Source organism: Cherax quadricarinatus, chromosome 81 (genome assembly GCF_038502225.1).
Source record: "Cherax quadricarinatus isolate ZL_2023a chromosome 81, ASM3850222v1, whole genome shotgun sequence".
NCBI lineage: Eukaryota > Metazoa > Arthropoda > Malacostraca > Decapoda > Parastacidae > Cherax > Cherax quadricarinatus.
Window position 1 is genome coordinate 3,410,146 of NC_091372.1, and position 22,848 is coordinate 3,432,993.

The 22,848-nt window shown below is 41.7% G+C and overlaps 1 protein-coding gene across 1 annotated transcript in view; it reads left to right on the plus strand.

The window, feature by feature from the left end:
- LOC128699894 (uncharacterized) overlaps nucleotides 1-22,848 on the plus strand; it is a 461,924-nt gene that overhangs the window by 73,640 nt on the left and 365,436 nt on the right. Inside the window, exon 2 of the mRNA XM_070102263.1 lies at nucleotides 20,855-21,341. Coding sequence (XP_069958364.1) covers nucleotides 20,860-21,341 — 482 coding nt within the window. The 5' untranslated portion in view covers nucleotides 20,855-20,859. The remainder of the gene's footprint in view (nucleotides 1-20,854; nucleotides 21,342-22,848) is intronic.

Here is a 22,848-nt window from a genome sequence, read left to right on the forward strand (position 1 = left end):
CATGAAAGTTGCTTGTAACATGAAAGTGTTGCTTGTAACATGAAAGTGTTGCTTGTAACATGAAAGTTGCTTGTAACATGAAAGTTGCTTGTAACATGAAAGTGTTGCTTGTAACATGAAAGTTGCTTGTAACATGAAAGTTGCTTGTAACATGAAAGTGTTGCTTGTAACATGAAAGTTGCTTGTAACATGAAACTTGCTTGTAACATGAAAGTTGCTTGTAACATGAAAGTTACTTGTAACATGAAAGTGTTGCTTGTAACATGAAAGTTGCTTGTAACATGAAAGTGTTGCTTGTAACATGGAAGTGTTGCTTGTAACATGAAAGTTGCTTGTAACATGAAAGTTGCTTGTAACATGAAAGTGTTGCTTGTAACATGAAAGTGTTGCTTGTAACATGAAAGTTGCTTGTAACATGAAAGTGTTGCTTGTAACATGAAAGTGTTGCTTGTAACATGAAAGTGTTGCTTGTAACATGAAAGTGTTGCTTGTAACATGAAAGTGTTGCTTGTAACATGAAAGTGTTGCTTGTAACATGAAAGTTGCTTGTAACATGAAAGTTGCTTGTAACATGAAAGTTGCTTGTAACATGAAAGTTGCTTGTGACATGGAAGTGTTGCTTGTAACATGAAAGTGTTGCTTGTAACATGAAAGTTGCTTGTAACATGAAAGTTGCTTGTAACATGAAAGCATTGCTTGTAACATGAAAGTTGCTTGTAACATGAAAGTGTTGCTTGTAACATGAAAGTTGCTTGTAACATGAAAGTGTTGCTTGTAACATGAAAGTTGCTTGTAACATGAAAGTGTTGCTTGTAACATGAAAGTGTTGCTTGTAACATGAAAGTGTTGCTTGTAACATGAAAGTGTTGCTTGTAACATGAAAGTGTTGCTTGTAACATGAAAGTGTTGCTTGTAACATGAAAGTTGCTTGTAACATGAAAGTTGCTTGTAACATGAAAATTGCTTGTAACATGAAAGTGTTGCTTGTAACATGAAAGTTGCTTGTAACATGAAAGTGTTGCTTGTAACATGAAAGTTGCTTGTAACATGAAAGTTGCTTGTAACATGAAAGTGTTGCTTGTAACATGAAAGTTGCTTGTAACATGAAAGTGTTGCTTGCTTGTAACATGAAAGTTGCGTGTAACATGAAAGTTGCTTGTAACATGAAAGTTGCTTGTAACATGAAAGTGTTGCTTGTAACATGAAAGTTGCTTGTAACATGAAAGTTGCTTGTAACATGAAAGTTGCTTGTAACATGAAAGTTGCTTGTAACATGAAAGTTGCTTGTAACATGAAAGTTGCTTGTAACATGAAAGTTGCTTGTAACATGAAAGTTGCTTGTAACATGAAAGTTTGCTTGTAACATGAAAGTTGCTTGTAACATGAAAGTGTAACATGAAAGTGCTTGTAACATGAAAGTGTTGCTTGTAACATGAAAGTGTTGCTTGTAACATGAAAGTGTTGCTTGTAACATGAAAGTGCTTGCATTGTAACATGAAAGTGTTGCTTGTAACATGTTGCTTGTAACAAAGAAAGTGTTGCTTGTAACATGAAAGTGTTGCTTGTAATGAAAGTGTTGCTTGTAACATGAAAGTGTTGCTTATAACATTAAAGTGTTGCTGGTAACATGGAAGTGTTGCTTGTAACATGAAAGTGTTGCTTGTAACATGAAAGTTGCTTGCTTGTAACATGAAAGTGTTGCTTGTAACATGAAAGTGTTGCTTGTAACATGAAAGTGTTGCTTGTAACATGAAAGTGTTGCTTGTAACATGAAAGTGTTGCTTGTAACATGAAAGTGTTGCTTGTAACATGAAAGTGTTGCTTGTAACATGAAAGTGTTGCTTGTAACATGAAAGTGTTGCTTGTAACATGAAAGTGTTGCTTGTAACATGAAAGTGTTGCTTGTAACATGAAAGTGTTGCTTGTAACATGAAAGTGTTGCTTGTAACATGAAAGTTGCTTGTAACATGAAAGTGTTGCTTGTAACATGAAAGTGTTGCTTGTAACATGAAAGTGTTGCTTGTAACATGAAAGTGTTGCTTGTAACATGAAAGTGTTGCTTGTAACATGAAAGTGTTGCTTGTAACATGAAAGTGTTGCTTGTAACATGAAAGTGTTGCTTGTAACATGAAAGTGTTGCTTGTAACATGAAAGTGTTGCTTGTAACATGAAAGTTGCTTGTAACATGAAAGTTGCTTGTAACATGAAAGTTGCTTGTAACATGAAAGTGTTGCTTGTAACATGAAAGTTGCTTGTAACATGAAAGTTGCTTGTAACATGAAAGTGTTGCTTGTAACATGGAAGTGTTGCTTGTAACATGAAAGTTGCTTGTAACATGAAAGTGTTGCTTGTAACATGAAAGTGTTGCTTGTAACATGAAAGTGTTGCTTGTAACATGAAAGTTGCTTGTAACATGAAAGTGTTGCTTGTAACATGAAAGTGTTGCTTGTAACATGAAAGTGTTGCTTGTAACATGAAAGTGTTGCTTGTAACATGAAAGTGTTGCTTGTAACATGAAAGTGTTGCTTGTAACATGAAAGTGTTGCTTGTAACATGAAAGTGTTGCTTGCAACATGAAAGTGTTGCTTGTAACATGAAAGTGTTGCTTGTAACATGAAAGTGTTGCTTGTAACATGAAAGTGTTGCTTGTAACATGAAAGTGTTGCTTGTAACATGAAAGTGTTGCTTGTAACATGAAAGTGTTGCTTGTAACATGAAAGTGTTGCTTGTAACATGAAAGTTGCTTGTAACATGAAAGTTGCTTGTAACATGGAAGTGTTGCTTGTAATATGAAAGTTGCTTGTAACATGAAAGTGTTGCTTGTAACATGAAAGTTGCTTGTAACATGGAAGTGTTGCTTGTAACATGAAAGTTGCTTGCAACATGAAAGTGTTGCTTGTAACATGAAAGTGTTGCTTGTAACATGAAAGTGTTGCTTGTAACATGAAAGTTGCTTGTAACATGAAAGTTGCTTGTAACATGAAAGTGTTGCTTGTAACATGAAAGTGTTGCTTGTAACATGAAAGTGTTGCTTGTAACATGAAAGTGTTGCTTGTAACATGAAAGTGTTGCTTGTAACATGAAAGTGTTGCTTGTAACATGAAAGTGTTGCTTGCAACATGAAAGTGTTGCTTGTAACATAAAAGTGTTGCTTGTAACATGAAAGTGTTGCTTGTAACATGAAAGTGTTGCTTGTAACATGAAAGTGTTTCTTGTAACATGAAAGTGTTGCTTGTAACATGAAAGTGTTGCTTGTAACATGAAAGTTGCTTGTAACATGAAAGTTGCTTGTAACATGAAAGTTGCTTGTAACATGGAAGTGTTGCTTGTAACATGAAAGTTGCTTGTAACATGAAAGTGTTGCTTGTAACATGAAAGTTGCTTGTAACATGGAAGTGTTGCTTGTAACATGAAAGTTGCTTGCAACATGAAAGTGTTGCTTGTAACATGAAAGTGTTGCTTGTAACATGAAAGTGTTGCTTGTAACATGAAAGTTGCTTGTAACATGAAAGTTGCTTGTAACATGAAAGTGTTGCTTGTAACATGAAAGTGTTCCTTGTAACATGAAAGTGTTGCTTGTAACATGAAAGTGTTGCTTGTAACATGAAAGTGTTGCTTGTAACATGAAAGTGTTGCTTGTAACATGAAAGTGTTGCTTGCAACATGAAAGTGTTGCTTGTAACATGAAAGTGTTGCTTGTAACATGAAAGTGTTGCTTGTAACATGAAAGTGTTGCTTGTAACATGAAAGTGTTGCTTGTAACATGAAAGTGTTGCTTGTAACATGAAAGTGTTGCTTGTAACATGAAAGTTGCTTGTAACATGAAAGTTGCTTGTAACATGAAAGTTGCTTGTAACATGGAAGTGTTGCTTGTAACATGAAAGTTGCTTGTAACATGAAAGTGTTGCTTGTAACATGAAAGTTGCTTGTAACATGAAAGTGTTGCTTGTAACATGAAAGTGTTGCTTGTAACATGAAAGTGTTACTTGTGACATGAAAGTGTTGCTTGTAACATGAAAGTGTTGCTTGTAACATGACAGTGTTGCTTGTAACATGAAAGTGTTGCTTGCAAGATGAAAGTGTTGCTTGCAACATGAAAGTGTTGCTTGCAACATGAAAGTGTTGCTTGTAACATGAAAGTGTTGCTTATAACATTAAAGTGTTGCTGGTAACATGAAAGTGTTGCTTGTAACATGAAAGTGTTGCTTGTAACATGAAAGTTGCTTGTAACATGAAAGTTGCTTGTAACATGAAAGTGTTGCTTGTAACATGAAAGTGTTGCTTGTAACATGAAAGTGTTGCTTGTAACATGAAAGTGTTGCTTGTAACATGAAAGTGTTGCTTGTAACATGAAAGTGTTGCTTGTAACATGAAAGTGTTGCTTGTAACATGAAAGTGTTGCTTGTAACATGAAAGTGTTGATTGTAACATGAAAGTTGCTTGTAACATGAAAGTTGCTTGTAACATGAAAGTTGCTTGTAACATGGAAGTGTTGCTTGTAACATGAAAGTTGCTTGTAACATGAAAGTGTTGCTTGTAACATGGAAGTGTTGCTTGTAACATGAAAGTTGCTTGTAACATGAAAGTTGCTTGTAACATGAAAGTTGCTTGTAACATGAAAGTTGCTTGTAACATGGAAGTGTTGCTTGTAACATGAAAGTTGCTTGTAACATGGAAGTGTTGCTTGTAACATGAAAGTTGCTTGTAACATGAAAGTTGCTTGTAACATGGAAGTGTTGCTTGTAACATGAAAGTGTTGCTTGTAACATGAAAGTGTTGCTTGTAACATGAAAGTGTTGCTTGTAACATGAAAGTGTTGCTTGTGACATGAAAGTGTTGCTTGTAACATGAAAGTGTTGCTTGTAACATGAAAGTGTTGCTTGTAACATTAAAGACTTATAAATTTTGTATTTTTAATCACCTGGTGGCGATTATTTCGCGCGCTTGTATATATATATATATATATATATATATATATATATATATATATATATATATATATATATATATATATATATATATATATATATATATATATATGGGTAGTAGGTTGGTAGACAGCAACCACCCAGGGAAGTACTACCGTCCTGTGGTAGTAGGTTGGTAGACAGCAACCACCCAGGGAAGTACTACCGTCCTGCCAGATGACTGTGAAACAGAAACCTGTAACTGTTTTGCATGATGGTAGGATTGCTGGTGTCTTTTTCTGTCTCATAAACATGCTAGATAACAGGGATATCTTGCTACTCCTACTTACACTTTGGTCACACTTCACAGACACGCACATGCATATATATATATATACATACATCTAGGTTTTTCTCCTTTTTCTAAATAGCTCTTGTTCTTCTTTATTTCTTCTATTGTCCATGGGGAAGTGGAAAAGAATCTTTCCTCCGTAAGCCATGCGTGTCGTATGAGGCGACTAAAATGCCGGGAGCAATGGGCTAGTAACCCCTTCTCCTGTAGATTTTTACTAAAAAAGAGAAAAAGAAAAACTTTATAAAACTGGGATGCTTAAATGTGCGTGGATGTAGTGCGGATGACAAGAAACAGATGATTGCTGATGTTATGAATGAAAAGAAGTTGGATGTCCTGGCCCTAAGCGAAACAAAGCTGAAGGGGGGAGGGGAGTTTCAGTGGGGGAAAATAAATGGGATTAAATCTGGAGTATCTGAGAGAGTTAGAGCAAAGGAAGGGGTAGCAGTAATGTTGAATGATCATTTTTGGAAGGAGAAAAGAGAATATGAATGTGTAAATTCAAGAATTATGTGGATTAAAGTAAAGGTTGGATGCGAGAAGTGGGTCATAATAAGCGTGTATGCACCTGGAGAAGAGAGGAATGCAGAGGAGAGAGAGAGATTTTGGGAGATGTTAAGTGAATGTATAGGAGCCTTTGAACCAAGTGAGAGAGTAATTGTGGTAGGGGACCTGAATGCTAAAGTAGGAGAAACTTTTAGAGAGGGTGTGGTAGGTAAGTTTGGGGTGCCAGGTGTAAATGATAATGGGAGCCCTTTGATTGAACTTTGTATAGAAAGGGGTTTAGTTATAGGTAATACATATTTTAAGAAAAAGAGGATAAATAAGTATACAAGATATGATGTAGGGCGAAATGACAGTAGTTTGTTGGATTATGTATTGGTAGATAAAAGACTGTTGAGTAGACTTCAGGATGTACATGTTTATAGAGGGGCCACAGATATATCAGATCACTTTCTAGTTGTAGCTACACTGAGAGTAAAAGGTAGATGGGATACAAGGAGAATAGAAGCATCAGGGAAGAGAGAGGTGAAGGTTTATAAACTAAAAGAGGAGGCAGTTAGGGTAAGATATAAACAGCTATTGGAGGATAGATGGGCTAATGAGAGCATAGGCAATGGGGTCGAAGAGGTATGGGGTAGGTTTAAAAATGTAGTGTTAGAGTGTTCAGCAGAAGTTTGTGGTTACAGGAAAGTGGGTGTGGGAGGGAAGAGGAGCGATTGGTGGAATGATGATGTGAAGAGAGTAGTAAGGGAGAAAAAGTTAGCATATGAGAAGTTTTTACAAAGTAGAAGTGATGCAAGGAGGGAAGAGTATATGGAGAAAAAGAGAGAGGTTAAGAGAGTGGTGAAGCAATGTAAAAAGAGAGCAAATGAGAGAGTGGGTGAGATGTTATCAACAAATTTTGTTGAAAATAAGAAAAAGTTTTGGAGTGAGATTAACAAGTTAAGAAAGCCTAGAGAACAAATGGATTTGTCAGTTAAAAATAAGAGAGGAGAGTTATTAAATGGAGAGTTAGAGGTATTGGGAAGATGGAGGGAATATTTTGAGGAATTGTTAAATGTTGATGAAGATAGGGAAGCTGTGATTTCGTGTATAGGGCAAGGAGGAACAACATCTTGTAGGAGTGAGGAAGAGCCAGTTGTGAGTGTGGGGGAAGTTTGTGAGGCAGTAGGTAAAATGAAAGGGGGTAAGGCAGCCGGGATTGATGGGATAAAGATAGAAATGTTAAAAGCAGGTGGGGATATAGTTTTGGAGTGGTTGGTGCAATTATTTAATAAATGTATGGAAGAGGGTAAGGTACCTAGGGATTGGCAGAGAGCATGCATAGTTCCTTTGTATAAAGGCAAAGGGGATAAAAGAGAGTGCAAAAATTATAGGGGGATAAGTCTGCTGAGTACACCTGGTAAAGTGTATGGTAGAGTTATTATTGAAAGAATTAAGAGTAAGACGGAGAATAGGATAGCAGATGAACAAGGAGGCTTTAGGAAAGGTAGGGGGTGTGTGGACCAGGTGTTTACAGTGAAACATATAAGTGAACAGTATTTAGATAAGGCTAAAGAGGTCTTTGTGGCATTTATGGATTTGGAAAAGGCGTATGACAGGGTGGATAGGGGGGCAATGTGGCAGATGTTGCAGGTGTATGGTGTAGGAGGTAGGTTACTGAAAGCAGTGACGAGTTTTTACGAGAATAGTGAGGCTCAAGTTAGAGTATGTAGGAAAGATGGAAATTATTTCCCAGTAAAAGTAGGCCTTAGACAAGGATGTGTGATGTCACCGTGGTTGTTTAATATATTTATAGATGGGGTTGTAAGAGGAGTAAATGCGAGGGTCTTGGCAAGAAGCGTGGAGTTAAAAGATAAAGAATCACACATAAAGTGGGAGTTGTCACAGTTGCTCTTTGCTGATGACACTGTGCTCTTGGGAGATTCTGAAGAGAGGTTGCAGAGATTGGTGGATGAATTTGGTAGGGTGTGCAAAAGAAGAAAATTGAAAGTGAATACAGGAAAGAGTAAGGTTATGAGGATAACAAAAAGATTAGGTGATGAAAGATTGGATATCAGATTGGAGGGAGAGAGTATGGAGGAGGTGAATGTATTCAGGTATTTGGGAGTGGACGTGTCAGCGGATGGATCTATGAAAGATGAGGTGAATCATAGAATTGATGAGGGAAAAAGGGTGAGTGGTGCACTTAGGAGTCTGTGGAGACAAAGAACTTTGTCCTTGGAGGCAAAGAGGAGAATGTATGAGAGTATAGTTTTACCAACGCTCTTTTATGGGTGTAAAGCATGGGTGATGAATGTTGCAGCGAGGAGAAGGCTGGAGGCAGTGGAGATGTCATGTCTGAGGGCAATGTGTGGTGTGAATATAATGCAGAGAATTCGCAGTTTGGAAGTTAGGAGGAGGTGCGGGATTACCAAAACTGTTGTCGAGAGGGCTGAGGAAGGGTTGTTGAGGTGGTTCGGACATGTAGAGAGAATGGAGCGAAACAGAATGACTTCAAGAGTGTATCAGTCTGTAGTGGAAGGAAGGCGGGGTAGGGGTCGGCCTAGGAAAGGTTGGAGGGAGGGGGTAAAGGAGGTTTTGTGTGCGAGGGGCTTGGACTTCCAGCAGGCATGCGTGAGCGTGTTTCATAGGAGTGAATGGAGACAAATGGTTTTTAATAGTTGACGTGCTGTTGGAGTGTGAGCAAAGTAACATTTATGAAGGGGTTCAGGGAAACCGGCAGGCCGGACTTGAGTCCTGGAGATGGGAAGTACAGTGCCTGCACTCTGAAGGAGGGGTGTTAATGTTGCAGTTTAAAAACTGTAGTGTAAAGCACCCTTCTGGGAAGACAGTGATGGAGTGAATGATGGTGAAAGTTTTTCTTTTTCGGGCCACCCTGCCTTGGTGGGAATCGGCCAGTGTGATAATAAAAAAAAAATATATAACCTTTTACACTGTTTTGTCAGTATCTATCTTACCATCTATCTTACCAAGCTCTCTTGCCATCTATCTCACATCTATCCGTATGATTTTTGTTGTTGAAGGCTGGTAAGCATTACATGTATCAGTGTTGTTGAAGACTGGTAAGCATTACATGTATCAGTGTTGTTGAAGGCTGGTAAGCATTACGTGTACCAGTGTTGTTGAAGGCTAGTAAGCATTACATGTACCAGTGTTGTTGAAGGCTGGTAAGCATTACGTGTACCAGTGTTGTTGAAGGCTGGTAAGCATTACGTGTACAAGTGTTGTTGAAGGCTGGTAAGCATTACGTGTACCAGTGTACCAGTGTTGTTGAAGACTGGTAAGCATTACATGTACCAGTGTTGTTGAAGGCTGGTAAGCATTACATGTATCAGTGTTGTTGAAGACTGGTAAGCATTACATGTACCAGTGTTGTTGAAGGCTGGTAAGCATTACGTGTACCAGTGTTGTTGAAGGCTGGTAAGCATTACATGTACCAGTGTTGTTGATGGTTGGTAAGCATTACATGTACCAGTGTTGTTGAAGACTGGTAAGCATTACATGTACCAGTGTTGTTGAAGACTGGTAAGCATTACATGTACCAGTGTTGTTGAAGGCTGGTAAGCATTACGTGTACCAGTGTTGTTGATGGTTGGTAAGCATTACATGTACCAGTGTTGTTGAAGACTGGTAAGCATTACATGTACCAGTGTTGTTGAAGGCTGGTAAGCATTACATGTACCAATGTTGTTGAAGGCTGGTAAGCATTATATGTACCAGTGTTGTTGAAGGCTGGTAAGCATTACATGTACCAGTGTTGTTGAAGGCTGGTAAGCATTACGTGTACCAGTGTTGTTGAAGGCTGGTAAGCATTACGTGTACCAGTGTTGTTGAAGGCTGGTAAGCATTACGTGTACCAGTGTTGTTGAAGGCTGGTAAGCATTACGTGTACCAGTGTTGTTGAAGGCTGGTAAGCATTACGTGTACCAGTGTTGTTGAAGGCTGGTAAGCATTACGTGTACCAGTGTTGTTGAAGGCTGGTAAGCATTACATGTGCCAGTGTTGTTGAAGGCTGGTAAGCATTACATGTGCCAGTGTTGTTGAAGGTTGGTAAACATTACATGTACCAGTGTTGTTGAAGGCTGGTAAGCATTACATGTACCAGTGTTGTTGAAGGCTGGTAAGCATTACGTGTACCAGTGTTGTTGAAGGCTGGTAAGCATTACGTGTACCAGTGTTGTTGAAGGCTGGTAAGCATTACATGTACCAGTGTTGTTGAAGGCTGGTAAGCATTACATGTACCAGTGCTGTTGAAGGCTGGTAAGCATTACATGTACCAGTGCTGTTGAAGGCTGGTAAGCATTACGTGTACCAGTGTTGTTGAAGGCTGATAAGCATTACATGTACCAGTGTTGTTGAAGGCTGGTAAGCATTACGTGTACCAGTGTTGTTGAAGGCTGGTAAGCATTACGTGTACCAGTGTTGTTGAAGGCTGGTAAGCATTACATGTACCAGTGTTGTTGAAGGCTGGTAAGCATTACATGTACCAGTGTTGTTGAAGGCTGGTAAGCATTACATGTACCAGTGCTGTTGAAGGCTGTTAAGTATTACATGTACCAGTGTTGTTGAAGGCTGGTAAGCATTACATGTACCAGTGTTGTTGAAGGCTGGTAAGCATTACGTGTACCAGTGTTGTTGAAGGCTGGTAAGCATTACGTGTACCAGTGTTGTTGAAGGCTGGTAAGCATTACGTGTACCAGTGTTGTTGAAGGCTGGTAAGCATTACGTGTACCAGTGTTGTTGAAGGCTGGTAAGCATTGCGTGTACCAGTGTTGTTGAAGGCTAGTAAGCATTACATGTACCAGTGTTGTTGAAGGCTGGTAAGCATTACGTGTAGCAGTGTTGTTGAAGGCTGGTAAGCATTACGTGTACAAGTGTTGTTGAAGGCTGGTAAGCATTACGTGTACCAGTGTTGTTGAAGGCTGGTAAGCATTACGTGTACCAGTGTTGTTGAAGGCTGGTAAGCATTACATGTACCAGTGTTGTTGAAGGCTGGTAAGCATTACGTGTACCAGTGTTGTTGAAGGCTGGTAAGCATTACATGTACCAGTGTTGTTGAAGGCTGGTAAGCATTACATGTACCAGTGTTGTTGAAGGCTGGTAAGCATTACATGTACCAGTGTTGTTGAAGGCTGGTAAGCATTACGTGTACCATTGTTGAAGGCTGGTAAGCATTACATGTACCAGTGTTGTTGAAGGCTGGTAAGCATTACATGTACCAGTGTTGTTGAAGGCTGGTAAGCATTACGTGTACCAGTGTTGTTGAAGGCTGGTAAGCATTACATGTACCAGTGTTGTTGAAGGCTGGTAAGCATTACGTGTACCAGTGTTGTTGAAGGCTGGTAAGCATTACATGTACCAGTGTTGTTGAAGGCTGGTAAGCATTACGTGTACCAGTGTTGTTGAAGGCTGGTAAGCATTACATGTACCAGTGTTGTTGAAGGCTGGTAAGCATTACGTGTACCAGTGTTGTTGAAGGCTGGTAAGCATTACGTGTACCAGTGTTGTTGAAGGCTGGTAAGCATTACATGTGCCAGTGTTGTTGAAGGCTGGTAAGCATTACATGTACCAGTGTTGTTGAAGGCTGGTAAGCATTACGTGTACCAGTGTTGTTGAAGGCTGGTAAGCATTACATGTAAGTTTACCTGGAGTTTACCTGGAGAGAGTTCCGGGGGTCAACGCCCCCGCGGCCCGGTCTGAGACCAGGCCTCCTGGTGGATCAGAGCCTGATCAACCAGGCTGTTGCTGCTGGCTGCACGCAAACCAACATACGAGCCACAGCCCGGCTGATCCGGAACTGACTTTAGGTGCTTGTCCAGTGCCAGCTTGAAGACTGCCAGGGGTCTGTTGGTAATCCCCCTTATGTGTGCTGGGAGGCAGTTGAACAGTCTCGGGCCCCTGACACTTATTGTATGGTCTCTTAACGTGCTAGTGACACCCCTGCTTTTCATTGGGGGGATGGTGCATCGTCTGCCAAGTCTTTTGCTTTCGTAGTGGGTGATTTTCGTGTGCAAGTTCGGTACTAGTCCCTCTAGGATTTTCCAGGTGTATATAATCATGTATCTCTCCCTCCTGCGTTCCAGGGAATACAGGTTTAGGAACCTCAAGCGCTCCCAATAATTGAGGTGTTTTATCTCCGTTATGCGCGCCGTGAAAGTTCTCTGTACATTTTCTAGGTCGGCAATTTCACCTGCCTTGAAAGGTGCTGTTAGTGTGCAGCAATATTCCAGCCTAGATAGAACAAGTGACCTGAAGAGTGTCATCATGGGCTTGGCCTCCCTAGTTTTGAAGGTTCTCATTATCCATCCTGTCATTTTTCTAGCAGATGCGATTGATACAATGTTATGGTCCTTGAAGGTGAGATCCTCCGACATGATCACTCCCAGGTCTTTGACGTTGGTGTTTCGCTCTATTTTGTGGCCAGAATTTGTTTTGTACTCTGATGAAGATTTAATTTCCTCATGTTTACCATATCTGAGTAATTGAAATTTCTCATCGTTGAACTTCATATTGTTTTCTGCAGCCCACTGAAAGATTTGGTTGATGTCTGCCTGGAGCTTTGCAGTGTCTGCAATGGAAGACACTGTCATGCAGATTCGGGTGTCATCTGCAAAGGAAGACACGGTGCTGTGGCTGACATCCTTGTCTATGTCGGATATAAGGATGAGGAACAAGATGGGAGCGAGTACTGTGCCTTGTGGAACAGAGCTTTTCACCGTAGCTGCCTCGGACTTTACTCTGTTGACGACTACTCTCTGTGTTCTGTTAGTGAGGAAATTATAGATCCATCGACCGACTTTTCCTGTTATTCCTTTAGCACGCATTTTGTGCGCTATTACGCCATGGTCACACTTGTCGAAGGCTTTTGCAAAGTCTGTATATATTACATCTGCATTCTTTTTGTCTTCTAGTGCATTTAGGACCTTGTCGTAGTGGTCCAATAGTTGAGACAGACAGGAGCGACCTGTTCTAAACCCATGTTGCCCTGGGTTGTGTAACTGATGGGTTTCTAGATGCGTGGTGATCTTGCTTCTTAGGACCCTTTCAAAGATTTTTATGATATGGGATGTTAGTGCTATTGGTCTGTAGTTCTTTGCTGTTGCTTTACTGCCCCCTTTGTGGAGTGGGGCTATGTCTGTTGTTTTTAGTAACTGTGGGACGACCCCCGTGTCCATGCTCCCTCTCCATAGGATGGAAAAGGCTCGTGATAGGGGCTTCTTGCAGTTCTTGATGAACACAGAGTTCCATGAGTCTGGCCCTGGGGCAGAGTGCATGGGCATGTCATTTATCGCCTGTTCGAAGTCATTTGGCGTCAGGATAACATCGGATAGGCTTGTGTTAATCAAATTTTGTGGCTCTCTCATAAAAAATTCATTTTGATCTTCGACTCTCAGTCTGGTTAGCGGCTTGCTAAAAACTGAGTCATATTGGGACTTGAGTAGCTCACTCATTTCCTTGTTGTCATCTGTGTAGGACCCATCTTGTTTAAGTAGGGGCCCAATACTGGACGTTGTTCTCGATTTTGATTTGGCATAGGAGAAGAAATACTTTGGGTTTCTTTCGATTTCATTTATGGCTTTTAGTTCTTCCCGCGATTCCTGACTCCTAAAGGATTCTTTTAGCTTAAGTTCGATGCTTGCTATTTCTCTGACCAGTGTCTCCCTACGCATTTCAGATATATTGACCTCTTTTAGCCGCTCTGTTATTCTTTTCCGTCGCCTGTAAAGGGAGCGCCTGTCTCTTTCTGTTTTACATCTACTCCTCCTTTTTCTTAGAGGAATAAGCCTTGTGCATACATCGAGTGCTACCGAGTTAATCTGTTCTAGGCATAAGTTGGGGTCTGTGTTGCTTAGTATATCTTCCCAGCTTATATCGGTTAGGACTTGGTTTACTTGGTCCCACTTTATGTTTTTGTTATTGAAGTTGAATTTGGTGAATGCTCCCTCGTGACTAATCTCATTATGTCGGTCTGGGGCTCCGCGCATACATGACTGAACCTCAATTATGTTGTGATCTGAGTATATTGTTTTTGATATGGTGATATTTCTTATCAGATCATCATTGTTAGTGAAGATGAGGTCTAGTGTATTCTCCAGTCTAGTAGGCTCTATTATTTGCTGGTTTAAATTGAATTTTGTGCAGAGATTTAAAAGCTCGCGTGAGTGTGAGTTTTCATCAGAGCTGCCTCCTGGTGTTATTACTGCAACAATATTATTTGCTATATTCCTCCATTTTAGGTGCCTTAAGTTGAAATCCCCCAGGAGCAAGATGTTGGGTGCAGGAGCTGGAAGGTTTTCCAGACAGTGGTCAATTTTTAACAGCTGTTCCTGGAATTGCTGGGATGTTGCATCCGGAGGCTTGTAGACTATCACAATGACTAGGTTTTGGTTCTCGACCTTTACTGCTAAAACTTCCACTACATCATTTGAGGCATTTAGCAGTTCTGTGCAAACAAGTGACTCTGCAATGTACAGGCCAACCCCCCCCTTTTGCCTGTTCACTCTGTCACATCTGTATAGGTTGTAACCTGGGATCCATATTTCGTTGTCTAAGTGATCCTTTATGTGGGTCTCAGTGAAAGCCGCGAACATTGCCTTTGCCTCTGCAAGCAGTCCACGGATGAAAGGTATTTTGTTGTTTGTTGCTGGCTTTAGACCCTGTATATTTGCAAAGAAGAATGTTATCGGACTGGTGGTATTGTTGGTACTGGGGGGGGATTTTTTTTCCGGCATTAGTATCTGTATCTGTTGGTTTGGAGTGGAGGCCATCGACTGTGGTTCCACTCCAGGAATGACTGGATTTGGTGTACGATTTCTGCCATTTCCTGCCAGTTTTTTTTCCTTCCTGGCACTAAAAAACCTCTCCCTCTTGAGTGGCTGTGGCTACCCAGGTTTTCCCATGGCCTGGATGTTTTGTATCTTTTTGTCCCCTTTAGATGGTATGCCTGGCAATTTAAGTTATAGCACAGTCTTTCCTGTACTGAAGAGGTACACAGTTCAGGGTGAAAAAGCTTACAGGAAGGGAGTTTGCATTTTCCTGTTGTCATATGGGCATGGCATTTCCTAGGGTGGTCATAGTTGCACGTCCCATCTGTTTTTCCAGATTTCCCATGCCAGCAGATACCGAGTGCATAGTATGTGCACAGGCTTGGTTTCCGTTTGCCTTGGGTTTCTGTGACTGTATTCCCTGTTGGTGCATGTTTCCCTGTCTTACTTCTATCCTCCCTAGCACCAACAATGGAGCTCCCACCATTTGTTTTTGGTAATATATCCTCACTATTGCTAGTGGAGTCCTCTTGTTTGCTATTTCCTGCGGTATTTCTAGTTTGCAATATTGGTTTTATCTTATCTTTGACTACACTTGTTTCCCTACTATGGCTCCTGTCCCCTATGCGGTCATTCATATGTATTCCTTCCTGCATATAGTTCCCGACTACCTGGACAAAATCTCCAGCTTCACCATTACTGTCTCCCAGGACAGCATCTCCAGCTTCCCCATTACTGTCTCCCAGGACAGCATCTCCAGCTTCACCATTACTGTCTCCCAGGACAGCACCTCCAGCTTCACCATTACTGTCTCCCAGGACAGCACCTCCAGCTTCCCCATTACTGTCTCCCAGGACAGCACTATCAGCCCCCCATTTACTGACTACCAGGACATCATCTCCAGCCTTACAGTTTCTGACTACATGGCCAGTATCAAGGGCAGTACCATTCAGCCCGGACTTTTTATGTTCCCATCTGTTGTAGAAAGCTTCCAGGTTTTCTATGAAAGCAGCTTTGATGTTGACCTCTTTTAATACCCTTGTGATTTTAGTCCACAGATTTATCTCATTTGGGCATACCCAAAAACACTTCCCTGTTTTAATACTGCTTGTAGCTAGTTCTTGGATATCTGCACAAGGGGCGTGACACCAATTTCCACAGAAATGACAATTTATGCATGTGGAAGCCCGTTTGTTTGACTGACCACAGACTACACACAGCTTCATAATGATTTGAATGGTTTATTTACTGCAATTCTACTAGCAACCTCTTGAATATTCTATTAATAACCTGCTAGGTGGTGCACAACGAAACCGTTTGAAACCAGTCCAGGGTTCGGACCAGTCAAGGGTTCGGACCAGTCAAGGGTTCGGACCAGTCAAGGGTTCGGACCAGTCTATCTGATCTGATCAGTGGGTCACTTATTTAAACCATACTGGTCGGTGATTTGAGCTAACACATGAAGGATCTACTGGAAATTATCTACCCGAGTAATATGTGATTTGATTGATACAAAAGTATAACTTGCGTGTTGAAGAGCCGGTGACTGCTGGCACTCCTACAATGACGAACGGTCGAGCCTCCACCTTTGTTTATCAATCGCTGTATCTAGCTTCTCTATTTTTTTTTTTTTTTTTTTTTTTCCGTCTCCACCACAATAAATGCTATATTATCACTATAGTTGACTGGTGCAAATTTTGGAGGAAGGGCGCTTTTTCTGTAGTAATAATTGCTTCTCGTTGTGTATATTGCGACCGCTGGTAACTACAGGTTATATGAAATTCACAGTAACGTCTGGTATTTCAAGAAAAAGAAACTAATGAAAGTCACTCCACTTCACTAAGTACCATTATAATACTGGTTAGTTGCTACTACAACACTGTATTCTGCTATTCACTGGTATCACTAGATTATATGCGAGTACACTAGCAAGCCAGGAAGATTATTAAAAACAGCTGACCTGTGGTAAGTTTCTGGCGACTTCTGGCACCTGCCTCTATAGGCTTATCACTTCATTTACAAAATCACCTGTTTTCAAATGACACTTTAGCCTTTATCATCAATATACTAGGGAGCCACTGTAGTATACACTATACACTATGTATACTCAATGCTTTCAGGGAGACTTTCTTTCCTCTGACACAAAGTTCAATATTATTATTTTTCCACACGGGACAGGCCTATGATTCCCCTCTGGCAGTAAACTCTGCTAGGAAGTGCACACTAATTCTCCTTTTTTTACTCAGTATATAATGTTTTCCGCCCAAGATTGGTTCCAGGCGCTAGAGGGATGTATCGTATAGGATTGATGAAGGCTGGTAAGCATTACATGTACCAATGTTGTTGAAGGCTGGTAAACATTACGTGTACCAGTGTTGTTGAAGGCTGGTAAGCATTACGTGTACCAGTGTTGTTGATGGTTGGTAAGCATTACGTGTACCAGTGTTGTTGAAGGCTGGTAAGCATTACGTGTACCAGTGTTGTTGAAGGCTGGTAAGCATTACATGTACCAGTGTTGTTGAAGGCTGGTAAGCATTACATGTACCAGTGTTGTTGAAGGCTGGTAAGCATTACATGTACCAGTGTTGTTGAAGGCTGGTAAGCATTACGTGTACCAGTGCTGTTGAAGGCTGGTAAGCATTACATGTACCAGTGTTGTTGAAGGCTGGTAAGCATTACATGTACCAGTGTTGTTGAAGGCTGGTAAGCATTACGTGTACCAGTGTTGTTGAAGGCTGGTAAGCATTACGTGTACCAGTGTTGTTGAAGGCTGGTAAGCATTACGTATACCAGTGTTGTTGAAGGCTGGTAAGCATTACATGTGTTGTTGAAGGCTGGTAATTACATGCATTACATGTACCAGTGTTGTTGAAGGCTGGTAAGCATTATGTGTACCAGTGTTGTTGAAGGCTGGTAAGCATTACATGTATCAGTGTTGTTGAAGGCTGGTAAGCATTACATGTATCAGTGTTGTTGAAGGCTGGTAAGCATTACATGTATCAGTGTTGTTGAAGGCTGGTAAGCATTGCGTGTACCAGTGTTGTTGAAGGCTAGTAAGCATTACATGTACCAGTGTTGTTGAAGGCTGGTAAGCATTACGTGTACCAGTGTTGTTGAAGGCTGGTAAGCATTACGTGTACAAGTGTTGTTGAAGGCTGGTAAGCATTACGTGTACCAGTGTTATTAAAGGCTGGTAAGCATTACGTGTACCAGTGTTGTTGAAGGCTGGTAAGCATTACGTGTACCAGTGTTGTTGAAGGCTGGTAAGCATTACGTGTACCAGTGTTGTTGAAGGCTGGTAAGCATTACGTGTACCAGTGTTATTAAAGGCTGGTAAGCATTACGTGTACCAGTGTTGTTGAAGGCTGGTAAGCATTACGTGTACCAGTGTTGTTGAAGGCTGGTAAGCATTACATGTACCAGTGTTGTTGAAGGCTGGTAAGCATTACATGTGCCAGTGTTGTTGAAGGCTGGTAAGCATTACGTGTACCAGTGTTGTTGAAGGCTGGTAAGCATTACATGTATCAGTGTTGTTGAAGGCTGGTAAGCATTACGTGTACCAGTGTTGTTGAAGGCTGGTAAGCATTACATGTGCCAGTGTTGTTGAAGGTTGGTAAACATTACGTGTACCAGTGTTGTTGAAGGCTGGTAAACATAACGTGTACCAGTGTTGTTGAAGGCTGGTAAGCATTACATGTACCAGTGTTGTTGAAGGCTGGTAAGCATTACGTGTACCAGTGTTATTGAAGGCTGGTAAGCATTACGTGTACCAGTGTTGTTGAAGGCTGGTAAGCATTACATGTACCAGTGTTGTTGAAGGCTGGTAAGCATTACATGTACCAGTGTTGTTGAAGGCTGGTAAGCATTACGTGTACCAGTGTTGTTGAAGGCTGGTAAGCATTACGTGTACCAGTGTTGTTGAAGGCTGGTAAGCATTACGTGTACCAGTGTTGTTGAAGGCTGGTAAGCATTACATGTACCAGTGTTGTTGAAGGCTGGTAAGCATTACGTGTACAAGTGTTGTTGAAGGCTGGTAAGCATTACGTGTACCAGTGTTGTTGAAGGCTGGTAAGCATTACATGTACCAGTGTTGTTGAAGGCTGGTAAGCATTACATGTACCAGTGTTGTTGAAGGCTGGTAAGCATTACATGTACCAGTGTTGTTGAAGGCTGGTAAGCATTACATGTACCAGTGTTGTTGAAGGCTGGTAAGCATTACGTGTACCAGTGTTGTTGAAGGCTGGTAAGCATTACGTGTACCAGTGTTGTTGAAGGCTGGTAAGCATTACATGTACCAGTGTTGTTGAAGGCTGGTAAGCATTACATGTACCAGTGCTGTTGAAGGCTGGTAAGCATTACATGTACCAGTGCTGTTGAAGGCTGGTAAGCATTACATGTACCAGTGTTGTTGAAGGCTGGTAAGCATTACATGTACCAGTGTTGTTGAAGGCTGGTAAGCATTACGTGTACCAGTGTTGTTGAAGGCTGGTAAGCATTACGTGTACCAGTGTTGTTGAAGGCTGGTAAGCATTACATGTACCAGTGTTGTTGAAGGCTGGTAAGCATTACATGTGTTGTTGTTGAAGGCTGGTAAGCATTACATGTACCAGTGTTGTTGAAGGCTGGTAAGCATTACATGTACCAGTGTTGTTGAAGGCTGGTAAGCATTACGTGTACCAGTGTGTGTGTTGAAGGCTGGTAAGCATTACGTGTACCAGTGTTGTTGAAGGCTGGTAAGCATTACCTGTACCAGTGTTGTTGAAGGCTGGTAAGCATTACATGTACCAGTGTTACCAGTGTTGTTGAAGACTGGTAGGCTGGTAAGCATTACGTGTACCAGTGTTGTTGAAGGCTGGTAAGCATTACATGTACCAGTGTTGTTGAAGGCTGGTAAGCATTACATGTACCAGTGTTGTTGTAGGCTGGTAAGCATTACATGTACCAGTGTTGTTGAAGGCTGGTAAGCATTACATGTACCAGTGTTGTTGAAGGCTGGTAAGCATTACATGTACCAGTGTTGTTGTAGGCTGGTAAGCATTACATGTACCAGTGTTGTTGAAGGCTTGAAGGCTGGTATGCATTACGTGTACCAGTGTTGTTGAAGGCTGGTAAGCATTACATGTACCAGTGTTGTTGAAGGCTGGTAAGCATTACATGTACCAGTGTTGTTGAAGGCTGGTAAGCATTACGTGTACCAGTGTTGTTGAAGGCTGGTAAGCATTACATGTACCAGTGTTGTTGAAGGCTGGTAAGCATTACATGTACCAGTGTTGTTGAAGGCTGGTAAGCATTACGTGTACCAGTGTTGTTGAAGGCTGGTAAGCATTACATGTACCAGTGTTGTTGAAGGCTGGTAAGCATTACATGTACCAGTGTTGTTGAAGGCTGGTAAGCATTACGTGTACCAGTGTTGTTGAAGGCTGGTAAGCATTACATGTACCAGTGTTGTTGAAGGCTGGTAAGCATTACGTGTACCAGTGTTGTTGAAGGCTGGTAAGCATTACGTGTACCAGTGTTGTTGAAGGCTGGTAAGCATTACGTGTACCAGTGTTGTTGAAGGCTGGTAAGCATTACATGTACCAGTGTTGTTGAAGGCTGGTAAGCATTACGTGTACCAGTGTTGTTGAAGGCTGGTAAGCATTACGTGTACCAGTGTACCAGTGTTGTTGAAGGCTGGTAAGCATTACGTGTACCAGTGTTGTTGAAGGCTGGTAAGCATTACGTGTACCAGTGTTGTTGAAGGCTGGTAAGCATTACATGTACCAGTGTTGTTGTAGGCTGGTAAGCATTACGTGTACCAGTGTTGTTGAAGGCTGGTAAGCATTACATGTACCAGTGTTGTTGAAGGCTGGTAAGCATTACGTGTACCAGTGTTGTTGAAGGCTGGTAAGCATTACATGTACCAGTGTTGTTGAAGGCTGGTAAGCATTACGTGTACCAGTGTTGTTGAAGGCTGGTAAGCATTACATGTACCAGTGTTGTTGAAGGCTGGTAAGCATTACGTGTACCAGTGTTGTTGAAGGCTGGTAAGCATTACGTGTACCAGTGTTGTTGAAGGCTGGTAAGCATTACGTGTACCAGTGTTGTTGAAGGCTGGTAAGCATTACGTGTACCAGTGTTGTTGAAGGCTGGTAAGCATTACGTGTACCAGTGTTGTAGAAGGCTGGTAAGCATTACGTGTACCAGTGTTGTTGAAGGCTGGTAAGCATTACGTGTACCAGTGTTGTTGAAGGCTGGTAAGCATTACGTGTACCAGTGTTGCTGTCGTCCTCACTCACACACATCGTCACTTATATATTTCCCTCTTTGTCTTTTTCTTTCAGAAATTATGCAGAGTGTTGAGACGGTTGACCATGACGAACAGATGACGCTGTCTCGAAGCTCCGCCCCTGCGGACGTCTCTCCACCAATCACCTGCCCGAACCGGGCTTCCCTCCCAGCCAATACCTCTCCCATTATATCCTCCCCTCCTGTTATATCCCCTTCCATCGCCTCTCCTCCGCCATTAACCGCACAGATCTCACCCTACCTAACATCCAGGTCTAACTTGAAAGCTACCTCAACATTGCTGCAGCTGGAGAAACAAGTGAGCCTCGCTAATAAGCTAAAGTTAGGGAAGGTGGTGGGCAACCATGCCCACCCTGCCTGTAATGTGCAGTCCTCGCTGATTGGCGGAGATGAGGACGAGGGGCGGAGCGACATACGGGTTCTCTCGCCCTCATTGGTCAACAGCCAGGTGTTGTCCAAGACACGCCCACTCTCCCCTGACCCGCCCGACACGCCCGTCACCACACTACACAACGGTGACAGGTAAGTCTTCCGGGTCACAATATTGATCATCTGTATTTCCGGGTGATGAGGGAGGGGTTGGTCCTCTTTTTTTCTGGGTCACAAGGGGGAGGGTTTGGTCCTCTTTATTTCCGGGTTATAAGGGGGGTCCTCTTTATTTCTGGGTCACAAGGGGGTTTGGTCCTCTTTATTTCCGGGTCACAAGGAGGTTAGTCCTCTATTTTCGAGTCATGGGAGATTGGTCCTCTTTATTTCTGGGTCACGGGAGGTTGGTCTCTTTATTTCCGGGTCACTAGGGGGTCCTCTTTATTTCCAGGTCACATTGTGTTTATATTCTATTTCGTCACATGGTGTTTATACTCTTTATTTCCGGGTCACATAGTGTTTATGCTCATTTCTGTGACACAAGGGCTTGGAGGGTTATAGGTGTTGGTATTCTTTATCTCCGGGTATCCCGGTATCCCTGGCAGTTATAGGTGAGTATCTGTGTGGTAATATCTCTAGTAGTAGTAGCAGCCCTGGAGATGGTATCCCTGACGTTACTATACCTGATGGTGGTATCCCTGATGATAGATTTATAGGTGAATGTCCCTGGTGGTAGTATCCCTAATGGTAATATCCCTAGTGGTAATATCCCTGGTGGTAGTAGCCTTGGTGGTGGTATCCCTGATGGTAGATTATAGGTGAATATCCCTGTTGTAGTAACTCTAGTGGGAGTATCCCTGGTGGTAGTAACTCTAGTGGGAGTATCCCTGGTGGAATGGTATCCCTGGTGGTAATATCCCTAGTGGGATGGTATCCCTCATGGTAGTATCCCTGGTGGTATAGTATCCCTAGTAGTAATATCCCTGATGGTAGTATCCCTGGTGGTATGGTATCCCTAGTAGCAGTATCCCTTTTAGCAGTATCTCTGGTGGTAGTATCCCTGATTGCAGATTTACAGGTAAGTATCCCTGGCAGTGTTGTTGTATTAGTCATGAATTGTCTCCCGGTACTAGATACAGGTTAATGATGATTCTTAGCAAGATTCATCACTATCATCACTACTTAATTTGTGAGAGTCAGCAGCCACACCACCCACTGCCAGACCAGCAGTAACATCAGAAGATATTGCTATAATGTGGTACATGCAAGCAACTGACGACGTCTTCAGACAAGGCGAAAGGCCCTTCGTGAATGTTAGGTAGATTAAGCGAGAAGTAAAGACTGACAGTTGGCCGAGTTTAATGTTCAAATTGAAGGTCAACTCTATCAAAAGTGTCCCGTAGCTCGATTGCTAGTGCACTTGGCTCACAAATTAAGGTCCGTGGTTCGACTCCTGGTACGGGTGGAAACCTTAAAACACCTGCCGTTCATGTTCACCTGGTCAGATCACTGACAGTGATAAGGAAATGTGTGAAATTTTCAATACCTATTTCCTCTCAGTTTTTACTCAGGAAAATACAAGCGAAATTCCAGAAATAATAAATTATGTAGAACAGGATGATAAACTATGTACGATTGTGGTAACTAGTGACATGGTCCTCAG